At 31.5% G+C, this 13808-nt stretch overlaps 1 protein-coding gene across 1 annotated transcript; it reads right to left on the bottom strand.

Moving 5' to 3' along the window:
• Window positions 1-1890: 1890 nt before the first annotated feature.
• On the bottom strand, window positions 1891-9280 carry LOC124354951 (PDZ domain-containing protein 2-like). Its single transcript, XM_046805780.1, has 4 exons — window positions 8662-9280; window positions 7382-7510; window positions 2688-2817; window positions 1891-2109 (listed from the first exon to the last, which is right to left on the bottom strand). The coding sequence occupies exons 1-4, from the start codon at window positions 9266-9268 to the stop codon at window positions 2061-2063; spliced, it is 915 nt and encodes a 304-aa protein (XP_046661736.1). The 5' UTR covers window positions 9269-9280; the 3' UTR covers window positions 1891-2060.
• Window positions 9281-13808: the final 4528 nt, after the last annotated feature.

The following is a 13808-nucleotide window of genomic DNA, read 5'->3' as shown; positions in this document are numbered from 1 at the left end:
TTACTGCCACATTCACAAAAAAATCATTTAAAATATCAGGGCTAATAGGTATTGGTGGCTGTGACATCGGATTCAGATTACATTCAGTTTTTGCAACTTTCCATGCAGCTTTACAACGATTTTTTGAGTTTGAAATCATCTTGCTATTGGCTGCAATTTTGGCCTTTGTAATATCTTGTCTGTAATTTTTTTGAAAATTCTTAAAACGTGCCTTATCTACTAAACTTGAAGTATCCTTCCATTTGTCATACAAAGTTAAAAGTTGATTTCTCATCATACTTAATTCAGGAGTAAACCAGTTCCCCTTGTTAATTCTCTTAGGTTTACATTTTACAGATATTTTTGGACAATACATATTAAAATAAACACTTAAAATATTTACAAATGACTTAACAATAACATTTACATTACAATTATTACACACACTGCCCCAGTCAAGATTACTTAGACATTCTTTTAGATTATGTAGTTTTTTCAGGGGATATTAATCTTTCATATACTGTAAGTGGTCGTATTTACGTAAATTGTAAATAAAATGGACAGCTGTATTCTGTACTTTTTTAATTCTGTCAATATCTGCCCTCGAAATTCTGTTACCGTATGCCGGATAACAATAAAAGAACACGGATAAAATTAAAGATTGTATCAGGCGGATATTTGCTATCTGACAAGATCAATCTGAGTATGTATATCCCTCTTAGTCTCCGAAGCGCACGCTGAGTACTGTAGCATAGGTGATGTGGTCAGAAAAACTGAGTTCACTGTTAAGTATAACACCCAACGTTTTCACAGAGCCGGAAACCTCCAATGTTTGGTCTATAAGCTTAACATGCACCACACAATATTTATTTTGTATTGAAGTCCATGATTTTGATATAGGTTTCAGTTAATTGTTACCTGAATAATTGATTATACCTCTCAAATAATATAAAAGTTAATTTTGAACAGCTTAAAAACAAAACAACAGAATAAATTGTTATACATTATGAATTTACATAAAATATTTATCTAATTAGTATATAATATTATATTTCAGAAATTGTTCTACAATTCTGAACAGAATATTTGTATGTGATGCCTTTATTTGGAGTTCTGGGATGCAAATATTTTAAACATATTTATGGAGGTTTACCCAAAAATAGGTAGAATTATATTGTTAAACTATATATTTCTGAATTCAGCGTAACATTTGAAGTATTTGGTATACTAATTTAGGTATAAAATAGAATTTGGATAAAAAGTTTTGTTTTTATATTTTTTGAAGGACTATAAAACTATATTTTATTGAATGTAAGACAACTTAAAAAAATGATTTTTAGGAGTAAAATTATGTTCAATATATATTAAGGGTTAACATTAACAAGTACCTTCATCAAACAAGTAAAACAGTAGTCAATGCTACTATAGTTTCGACTTCTGGAAGTCATCTTCTGTTATAATATAAAAAGTAAGGATTATCCATCTGAAGTGTTCATATTTTAAAATTTATGAACACAGCACAAAACACAATGAATAAATAAATAACGGAATACATTTGAAATACTGTGCACTATAGTGAATTTACTTCAAGGGTTAAACTACTACTGTATCTAAAGAAATCATACTCAAGTTTATATATTGTGTACCATTTGTTTACATTATCTGTACTCTTCCGTTTTTTTCAGTACAAGCATACACTACACAATTTTTCTAAGAATTTGCATTGTGTTCACTGATTTTTCAGGCAAACAATGTAACATAAACTATTAGTAGATGTGCTACTTGATATCTATTGCCCATTGCTTGTTTACTCAAAAACTAATTTGTTCATGATCTTATTCATAGGTTAAATCACATCTGAATAATTCATTTCACTGGTATGTAATAGGTTCAGAGAAAGACAAACACACATTCTAGTAACACATGATTTATAAACATATTTGAACACTTAATATATACAATACGGCAATACAAGTTACTTTGGTGACCCAGGAACAAGTAACAGCGAAGGTTATATACACAAGAAGTAACAATGGACAGAATGACTAGTACAGGTTGTCGTCAAAGTAAATGGCCAACCCTCAGCTGGTTGAGCTTAGCGCTAAGTCAGTGCAGGATTTAGCCTTGTCTCTGAAACAGCAAGAAAACTAGAATGAGCAAGAATGACTAGTCTGCTAACCCTAAGGTGGTTGAGCTTAGTGCTAAGGCAGTGCAGGATTTAGCCTTTTCTCTGAAACAACAACAAAACAGAATGACTAGTACAGGTTGTTGTCAAAGTAAACTGCTAACCCTCAGCTGGTTGAGCTTAGTGCTAAATCAGTGCGGGATTTAGCCTTGTCTCTGAAACAGCAACATACAGAATGGATTCAACTTAGTTTTTTCAACATAGCAAAGAACCCATTTTATACCTATATTAAATTTGTGTTTTAGTGGTTTAATACTATTCAGAATTTGAGTGATTAGCAGAAGAGATTTTTGCAGTATGTAATTACATAATTAAGTTTTGTGTCTGTAATATTTAATGATGGGCCTTCCAAAAGTATATATCTATAAATATGAGCAACACCACTGGGCCTAGTCTTTGTAGAATTTAAATGTTGAACATATAATTCATTAATTGTTAACAGAAGTTTTTGTAGTAAATAAACCTATATTTTGAGCATAACTTAATATATTATTATAACTAGAAACACTTAATTAATACTCACGTTTTAACTCTAGTTCTGCGACAAACGTGGAGAGCTACAGGACCTGCTCGAATACTTTTGAACAATGCTACAGCATCAGCATGAGTCAAGTCATGGCAGACATGGCCATTCACTGCCAACACCTCATCACCTGCCAGCATCAATCCAGTCAGTAACTTTGATAATAATTGATGAACAATGCTACATCATCAGCATGCATCAAGCTATGGCAGATATGAGCATTCTCTGCCAGCACCATTACAGTCAGTAACTATGACAGCTTTGATATTTGATGAAAAATAATTATACGAAACTGTAATAACAGTTTAATTTTACATTTTATAACGGTATTATTATTGTGTATAAGTTATGAATCAGTAAAACATGTTTTAATTAATTATAATGTATGAAAATGAAACTGGTTTGTTGACCTGTTGCAACCACTAAAATCTGAGCCTGCAAACCACAACACAGTTAAAAGTGGTCAGCTGTAACTGACACTTAAACCAACACTTCTGTTCTCAAACTTCAATCACTGTATTCTGTTACATGTAAAACAACAACCTATTTTATTAACTCTCATAAACTACTACTACAGCTATCAATTTAAAATTTGCTTGGTGGCATATTAATTAAAAAGATCACAAGCTGAATAAAAGCTTCAAACTTAAGTTTATTTTTTTTTTAATCAATTTTTAAGAGATAAACTTTTATTATATTTGCTATAATTAATTCTATTATCAATAAAGCCTACGTTGATGTACAGTCTAGCTTTATGGGAATTGTCTTAAAATACATAGATAGTTAAATGAATGGCATAAAATTATTCTTTTTACAATTTTGTTGTGTAAATATGGTGGTATAGATGATCTCTAGGTTAATATTTGGGTTCTAATTTCATTAATATTTTGGCACTCTAAAAATTGTAACAGAAACAACTAAAATATGGTGTTTTGAAAAAAATATATCTCCTATCTTCTCCTGATAAGGAAACTAAAAGGTTAAGACATACAATAATCAAGAAACAAAGAGCAGGACATGATAAAACAAGAAAAACATTAGATAAGTTATATTGCTTCTCTGTTGTAAGCTGATACCATACTCAAAATGTTATGAATCAGTTATGTTTTTATGATAACAGAGTTCCATAATGTTTCTGGTATCTTTTCACATCGTCTACGTCAGTAATAGTGGTATATACACGATTTTAGTTCCGTCGGTCCAATTCTATCATATTATTTCATGCAAATATTTCTTTTTTTAATATTATACATTAAAGGTACAGAGATTGGGAAATATGAACCAAAATTTTAATATTTAGTGATAAGGATCAACAACAAAATCAACTGAATCAACAAAATAGTTTCTTCTACCATTATATATCTACTTAGTAATATTGATGAAGTACTTTCCTGTCTACTTTGTAGAAACAAATAGTATGAAATTAGCTAACAATATGTAATCTTACGCGAGTGGTGGTGTCTGTGTCTGTCTGGAAATATTTCCGAATTGGATTCTAGCTGTGATAAAAATATATGAGGTGTGATAAAAAAATACGGTGAATAATTTTTTATTTAAACAAGTAATAAACTTATATCAAATTTGATTTAATTTACTTCAAAGTATTGTCTTTGGCTGGTAATGCACTTATTTTAACGTTTAATCCATGACTGGAAACATTTCTGGAAGGCTTTTTTCGGAAGGGCTTTTAGCTGCTTTTACAACTGAATTTGTTGTTTAATCAATAATAAACTTTAAACAAAGAACTAAAAATTAGTACTATTTTTAATTAATGTAATATGGTACTTTGTAAAAACACAAATTAAGAGCACTAGTTGCCGAATTTGATGTATAAAGTTTATATGTTTTGAAGACTTTGACCTAACAGTAACAGATCACTACTATAACATAATTATGACTTTTCTCCGGCCAAAGTTGAATAAATTTGTTAAAGACCATGAATGGTCAAAAAGACCTACATGGGCAAAACTCGCACACCACATTACCAACAAGACAGAAAGAACTACATGTGTTCTTCTCTTCAACCACTTGCAATTTTTGCGTACTTGACAACTTGTGAGTTTTTACTTTGGAGTTACCTAAAGTCTACAGACATATTCCTAGAACTGTGGAACCTCTAAATAAAGCAATCACTCAAGGAATTACCAATGTTCCACCAGAAATAACTCGAAGAGCAATTGCTGCAAACATCTGAGAAAAGTTGCATCAGTATGTCAATATTGGCAAACATCCTTAGTTTAATGTGAAAGTTAGTTTTTACCAAATGTTAATTTTAAAAAGGTAAATGTCAAATTTTAGAAGTTCTTGGAATTTTTTTTAATAAGCTAATGTGAAATAAAATATTATTCATCAATAAAAATATTGTTTCTGTTTATTTAACTGTATGACACTATACAGTAATTCCATTATACAGATTTTCTCCTTACAAAATTCTTTATGTCATATGTGGTAGGAACATTAACAACGGTAATTTGCCATTTACTTAATTGACCATTTCTCTGTTTAGTTTCTGTTCAATTACAAGTAAAAGAATCAAGAATACTAATTTGTATCGTTTCATCATAAAATGGTAATACAGCTACTTAAACTACTTGATTCTGATTTCCTTCCACTTGATACAAAACAGCTTGTAATCTAAGATTTCATCTAGCTCTTTTGAATCTAATCTTGGCCAAATTGGGTCACATATATAACCTCCCCACTCACACAACCTTGTGCAGTTTATGTTATCAAACATGCTCACACAATAGCTTGTCACTATCAGTAGCACTCATAATGCTAATTACCAATTGAAAAGACCTTGAAATGTTTCCTTCAGGTGTACGATAAAGATAACCTTTACTTTTCGTTGAGAAGCTGAAATCACATTTTGCAGCACAAATCAGTTCAATTGAAGTTTAAACTACACATATTTATAAGAGCATTTTAAGCAATGGATCATCTGCTGCTAAATTTTCCTCATTTTATTGTAAGCAAAAAATAGATAATAACATAAAAAATAGGTATAAAACTGCATTGAATATACAATGTTCATAATTTCGTTAGCGTGAAAATTTCCATTACACCAACTTAAGGTTGTAAATATGTGCTAATCTTTTGTCTTGTTCTCTTCTGAAACCCCTTATCCAACCCCAAAGGATAAAATGTCTTTTGAACTCTAGTAGTGGAGGATCTCAAGAAAATCTGTAGCGGAATATTTACTCTCAGAGTCCTTTATCGCACCATCTCAATTCAGGCCTTGCTTACCCATATACTATGCCCATATTCATAGCCACTTGGCATATGGAACCATTATCTAGGGAAACCATTCTACTGCTATTCGTCTACTGGTTCTTCAAAAGAGAGCATTACGGGTAATGACAGGAGCCCCATCTAGAGCACATTGTAGACCAACTTGGAATTTTGACCTTGCCAGCAATGTTTGTACTTGACTGTTTAAGTTATGTCAGATGCAATATTGGAAACTTTTTCAGCCTTTGAAGATATACATGAGCATAATACCAGACATAGACAGGATCTCTTCATTAAATTTCATAAATACGCAAGAACTCAAAAAAGTTTTGAGGTGGTATCAGTGAAGCTTTCCAATCTTTTACCTGTTGACACAAGACTGTTGTCTGTAAAGCACTTCAGCCAAAAGCTCCAAACATTTCTTACCAACAACCCAATTTACAGTTATTTGGAGGTTTTTGATATTATACACCTTTTTGAATAATGTATAAAAATTGTTATTTCTTTGTATGTAATTTACTGTTTACTCTAAAACTAATATTTTTGATACTATTCCATGTAATATGATTATCATGAATAAATGTTGTTTGACTCTTGACTCTTGCTGTTTATTTTGGAAGCTATTATTCTCAACTATAGTATTATTATTTATGTTAATCTAATGTTTAGTGTATGTAGGATTTGAAAAACTTTACAATGTTTATTTAGTTTAGTTTAATTCAATGTAATTTCATATTGCCAAATTTGTAATTTTAATTCATATTTTATATTAAAAATATTGTTGCATTACACCATCACTAAGGCTACCAAGCAGTGTAGTGTATGATTTTGAAACATCTACAACTGAAGCTTGTGTTGATGGATCACTTGCCTGTTACAGTTTTATAATACATTACATGTGTCCAGTTTAGTTTTTTTCAGGGTTTATTCAAGCCTGGTCTTCAAAATAGTGTGTGACAAGTAATGTTTTAGACATAAAGCTACTAACATTTGGTTAAAAGTGTCATAGATAAATTATCTCAAGAATTTACTAGCATTTTTACACTAAATTATCTAAACTTTCATAAATAATTAAAACTGTTACATTGTTTTAGATATCACTACTAGGTAAATCATATGTAGAGTGAAATTATTAGAAATTGTAGCTAGTAAATGTACCAACATCTTTCTCTACCAATATAACAAAAATGTCTCAGCAACCCTAACTGAAATATTTTTCCTAATAGTTGAATGATCAAATGAATATTTTGTAGACATGTCAACCCCATTGTCTAATAAAACGGAGCTGGTAGTGAATTTATTACACTAATTAAAAACATTAAAATCAGTGCACATGATAAAGGAGAAAAACAGAATGAGTAACAGTTGATTTGCATGTAAAAGAATTATATGAATGTTATTTTATAGAAAAACATGTTTGGACTACTATTAAATGAAAATGTGAATCACACAAAAATTGTTACCTTCTCTCAAGCGGCCATCCTCAGCTGCTTGGCCATTATCTAAAACACTCTTGATGAAGATCCCCAAAGGTCCTCTTGGGGAATCCTTGCCCCCAACTATTGTAAACCCTAAACTTTTCTTTCCAGGACCTGAAAATTACATAACAAAGTCAGTGGTAATGTTTATCCTTCAAATATTGTAATCAATTTCTGATTTAAGCGTGTGAAATAAACAAATTATTTATGTCTACGGTTTTATTTAGCTAGAATCTTTTATAGCTTTAGCTGCGATTCATAAAAAATAATCATTAGATCTGATACTTTTATTAAGAAAAAAATTAAAATTGTTATTAACTTTATGTAATGAATTCTCAAAATGGGACTTTTGTTTCCCATTATCTGGCCCAAAATGTCATAAATTTACATAAATTACATAACTTTATTATATATCAATAAAAGCAGAAAGATTTGCTAAATGTTTGTAAATAAACCATTTTAATTCTACAAAACGGCATAATTAAACTATATATTTTCTCAATAATTCACAATTACTCATTGTAGAATTGAATATTAGAATATATTTTTAAGAAATATTATACATATGTTTTATAATTATATTACTGTACTTTGGGTGTAATTCTTGTAGTTTTCTATGTGATTATGTGACTTTAAAATATAAAGAATAGCATTTATAAAACAGTATGCTAAGAAATAATTCTGATATAATTTTCAAATTATAGTTTTAAAACTTTGTTGGAGTAAATTGAATTTATTCTTGTTGACAAACTAACTATATTACTCAACTATATTTTGTGGTGTTTTTAAATAAAATAACTCAAAAGCAACTTTATTATGATTTTTTAATTTTACACTTATTATACAGTACAAAGTTATTTTTAACACTTCTAAACAATATTTTGCTTATGATGGTGGATAACGAACTGTATAACATATTTACATTTACTATATTGTATACAATTTTATATATACAATTTTTATTGGTGCAAGATTACCAATAATTAACTAATTAATCAAGAAAACAATATGCAATGTGATAGGGTGAGTATGTATCATAACATAAAAAGCAGCAAAAATGAGAATACAATATTTAGACATTTTTCAAAGCCAGATCTAAAATTGATGTTCAAAATCTTATTTCAACCACAGTATTAGTTCATTCTATATAGAATCTATAAAATAAATATGATTGAACTAAAGGTTATTAAGATGTAGATAAAATTAAACGAAATTAGGTTAAGTATTAAATTTTGTAGATTCAAATAATTGTAGTTGTCACAAACCTTTCTCATATATGAATGTGTGGAATGAGCACATAGTAGACCTCGGCCTTCTTGGCAGAGTGCAGAAATTGGCAGTCGTGTCGATGTCGAACTGTTCCGCAGAACTGTCATCAGAGACACTCTCACTCTTAGCGTCCTTAACGTTCACCTTACTTCCGGAGTAGCTGGCAATAGCTTTCCTCAGCAGTTTGTTGTTTATACTGTTGCTATTCTTCTGGTAATGGCGTTTCCTTATGATCTTCTCTGACATGGGTGTATTATCCCCTACATCCCTGGGTGGGGAGGAGTCCTCCTCCGCCAGCAGCTGACTCAGGAATACCGACCGCTTGATGTTGGTTCGCTCCTGGGGGAGGATCACCACATTCTCATAGTCCACAGAGCTCTCAGGCATGGAGGAGCGGTGGGGAATGGGAGTGGTGGGGTCACTACCACGGGAGATGACAATGTCCACCTCACTCGGTCCGCTCAGCAACACCTCCCTTGCTCCTGACATTGTCAGACCTCGAAGTCGTCGGCCATTCACGTTGACTATCTCATCATTTATCATGAGAGTGCCCTCCCTGAAATAGGAAAAAGAAATGTTATAACTATCTGTAGCGATCATCATAAAAATATGCTTGTATAATAAATCATGCAAATCAGCAACAAAACTCGGTAAGGTTAGAATATAGAATATGCAACTAAATTTTGCATTTTAATTAGGACTTCAAATTTAAATAAACATAAAGCTTGATAGTTTTATTCCTTTTAACAAAAGTGATATGAGTAGTTATGAGATCCAGAATAATAGTCAGAACAATTAATTATGTTAATGACATTAGGAACACTGCACTTGTTAGGAGAAGTTTGTTACTTCACAAGCTTATATAGTATTTATTAGTAAACTAAAAAATGTCATTTGGTAATGAAGTTCAATTAATAAATATTATTTCATGATGAAAATTTTTCTTAGATGTAAGCACTACAGAAGAATATATTTTCTAGAGAATATAGAGTGAAACATATGAAAAGAATGGTAGGTACTTGCTTTTTTTCACTTATTTATGTATATCATATCAATTTATTTGTAATAAAACATGAAAATACTTATATATTCAACGTTTATTAGTACAAGTATTTTTGGTCATTACAGTTTTGTGGATGTAAAGGAAAATTAATACAACTCATGACTACAATGCAATATTTCAATATATGGTGAAGTAATGGACAACGACAATTTATTTATTTGATGGTGTAGGAGGAAAACCCCTGATTTCAAGGTTACAGTGTTTCCTGTTTTACTCACATCATAGTTCAAACTAGTACTTGTTATACAGTCAATGTTGAGAACTATTCTTAGTTCATGAACTGCCTAAAATGTATATGAAAAAGAGTTCTCAAATATAAAAGTACACATTTTAATTGATGGTTTTTAATTTACAGTTTATCACAAAATTTAATGAATTTCTGTTTAAAAATTTGTGAACTTCTTGATGAACATTATCTGTATGTATAGATACTGTTTTCTACATTAGCAAACATTTATATTATGAAATATAAAACTTTAATCCAATGAATATTCCACTATATTGAATATCTTTCTTTTGCTATCTAATATTATATTATTTGATTAAATTACTATTTTGGTGATTTAAATAAAACAATTTTATTAATCTTATTTTAATGAAGATGCAAGAATTGTATTATAAAATTCATCAGTAGTTTGAGATAAAACCATTCCAATTAGACTATACCAGGCTTAAAGTTGTATAGAGACATGAGGTTCTCCTCTCAAATATTTGACAAATCTTTGGCAAAAGCATACTTTTACTAATAATTTTAGTATTAAATAAAATTATACATTTCATCCTATAAAAAAACTAAAAATTATTGACTTAGGATTGATAAATTTACATTGGTTAACCTCTATCTAATCCAAAGACAGGCAATTGTTGCAATCGTTTCAATAATGGAAGGAAGCGTCCATCAGATTGTGAAGCAGTATCAAAGTAGATGTAATTAATACTGACACATTCAGTTATTGGTAACACCCCAGTTTCTTTTTATTATGAACATAACAAAAATAATTATGAAGTATTTAGAAAATTGCAGAAACAAAATTAGATTTCTTGTCCACATATTTTATGCTTGCTTGGTCTCACCAATCAATACAATCAGTCCAATACATTACACATTTCCCTTATATTCTCTAACCACTGGACAATAGAAATAAATGATTTTCTATTAATTACTTAGAACAACACTTTCTATGAATCTTCTGACCCTAGATTGTAACTTCACAGGGATTCCACACAAATCCTACTTATTGTTTGTCTCATATCTCTCTTTGACTAGAATATTCAAAACATTGGATAACATACTTTACACTTTATAAATTATAAATTAATCTATACAGCAAATTAATGTGACCTTTGGAACCTTACATTTAAAAATTAAAATGTAACAAAAAAGAGTTTGGGGTGGGGGGGGGGGGGGGTGGGGGGGGGGGGGGGTGGGGGGGGGGGGGGGTGGGGGGGGGGGGGGGTGGGGGGGGGGGGGGGTGGGGGGGGGGGGGGGAGGACCAACTTTAGGACGGACAACAGGAGTGGTAAGTAATAAGGTGTGTCCAACGTAATCAACATGTTAAAACCAACATTAGGTAAAGATCGGACAATGATTGTCACATAACCAACAATTCAATGAATTCCAGATCATTCATTGGAAGTTATGGAGTTAAGGGTCACCTTTGGCGACGAGACGACTAAATTTGATGTTGAAATTGGATTTTCAGCAGATTCTAACCAATGAAAGACCTTAATATCCGCGGTTCGGATTTTACCAACACCAACAATGCTTACTTGGTTAACCAGCAAATCTTAGCATGTACTCACCAATTATTACATAGACTATACTCATTTGGAATTGTAGGGTATCAAGGTCATAAATTGTGTTCCGTATATTCTCTTCAGTATATTTATTGAATACGATTAGTTGTGGCATGTTAAGTCGCTTAATAGCATTACGGAATAAAATAGTATGGATGTGTAAAATCAACTAAATTGTTCACGCAGATGAGGTGGACTTTAACTGTTCACTTGGCGGTATATAGTGAGGGATGCACATGAATTATTGTAAACACAGTCTAGATGGCATACCTAAACGGATACATGATAAGTAAAGGGTTTACCAATAATAGTGATAGCAAGTTTAACCAATAATGGTGCCCTTTAAAGGGTTAAAGATTTAAAAACATGTGGCATTAGGCCATTAGTTACTCAATAATATTAAACATAGCAATTTTACACATGATTTCAATTTATATATTGTGAACATGTAACAAATATATATCCTAGAATAGATTTTCATTATTTTAGAACATACTGTATTTGATCAACTTAATGAATAGTGTGTAATAATTTGTGTACTAGTAACTTTTTAATTGTGTTTAATTTTAACTGACGAATATTGTGCTTTTCTGAAAACAATATTTTTATCTTCAGTTGAAAAAGAATTCTATCCACAGATTCAAATATTGGTCAAGGAGATAATGGACCGAAAGATGATCGCAGTCTTAAAACTTCAAGGCGAGACATCCATCCTACTGCTTTACTGCAAAAGATGTAAACGTTGTAGCTTTATTGACCTCTCGGCTCCAAGATATGGTCACGAATCATTAAGTGCCGTTTTACGAATCACTGGTCACCAGGTCGTCACTCGTCACCGCTATTTCGGTCCCGCGTAGTGGACCACCAACTGGCCGGCCAAGGTAAACACGGTTTGTCACCGTCCTCACTGTATTGTGTGTATAAACCGGTATTTCTCCCGAGTATCGAATATTTCCACACATCGGGCTATCAATCAAATCACGGCGGTGTTATCACACCGGGAGCAAGTCACTTAATACCTTGACCGATAAAAAGCCTGCACATGTGGGCGGTTGAAAACTGAATGAGATAACGACATCTAACCACGTTCAGATAATACACCCAACATCATAAAATATAAATCAGACCAATTGAAATGTTAAAATGCTTTCTGTTACTCGTTCGAAATCTGTTACATTCATCGGTGCTCAGAGAAGATAAAGATTTTAACCAAACCTGTATCACGCAATTTTGTTTATACTATGCAACTGAACAACAAATCAGATATGTTTGTAGATTTTTATCCCAAATCCAACATTAGGCCGTTGATACGTTACATTCTTATTTTTGAATTTTGCAGTCCAAACAATAATTAACTCCTAAAGAAGGTGAATCGTGTGTTAGTTGTAGTTAACTTATTTATATTTTACATGCTGTATCAAGTCAAGCGAAGCAAGCTACACCAACAAAAAAGTTTACATTTGTATCTATATTTCAGAGCTGTATTGAGATTGTTGGTTCCCTAGGCCATGTTTCCCCTAAATACCCATTATTATGATTTCGAGCTAATCATAAATATCGTACAATAAATAACTAATTAAGTACTTTAAAATATTCAAGCATGGCAATACAGCATGGCAATAAAATCAACTCACAATACAAAACAGTTGTCATTCCTTAACCCATAAAAAAAGAAAGAAAACAGGTATAATTCATATCTAATATTCACATTCTGGACACGCTCAGGCATGTTTAAAATTGTTACCGTGCACTAGTAGAGATAAAATAAAGTAATTCCGGAATCTGTCTAAAGCGATTAATTTCAAATTTGGTGTTATAATCGAAACCTGAATGTGATTAAGTTATAAACAAATTATTAAAACAAATTTTCTAGAGCTGCTCATAATATGTGAAGCTAGAGCTCCAGTCCGGTACCTCTAGCCTATGAATCCCGAGCTCCGCAGCAAAATATTTGTCCCTCATCCCCCACCCCTGACAACGAGTCTTTTATTTAAATATAAATAAGAGTTATAACGTTTAAAAAAGACCTCGTTCTAGTACCATTTTATCAGGTCTTTATCGCGAAACAGGTAGTCCTAAGATTTCAGTGAATGGAACGAGTCACGCAACAGTCGTTAGTATCATATTCGGTGGCAATAAAAAACTCTAAATAACCATGTAGCCGCCAGTAACTAAACGATGACTCCAAAAACAATCAAAGTTCTGAAATTCAATTCATTGAAGTTACGAACTTGGATCAGTCAACAGGATTCTCTAGTAATGTGCTGTCTTAATAATTGTAGC

The sequence above is a fragment of the Homalodisca vitripennis genome, chromosome 2, assembly GCF_021130785.1.
Source record: "Homalodisca vitripennis isolate AUS2020 chromosome 2, UT_GWSS_2.1, whole genome shotgun sequence".
Taxonomy (NCBI): domain Eukaryota; kingdom Metazoa; phylum Arthropoda; class Insecta; order Hemiptera; family Cicadellidae; genus Homalodisca; species Homalodisca vitripennis.
The sequence above is the reverse complement of the archived record's forward strand: the minus strand, read 5'-3'. Positions and strand labels throughout refer to the sequence as shown.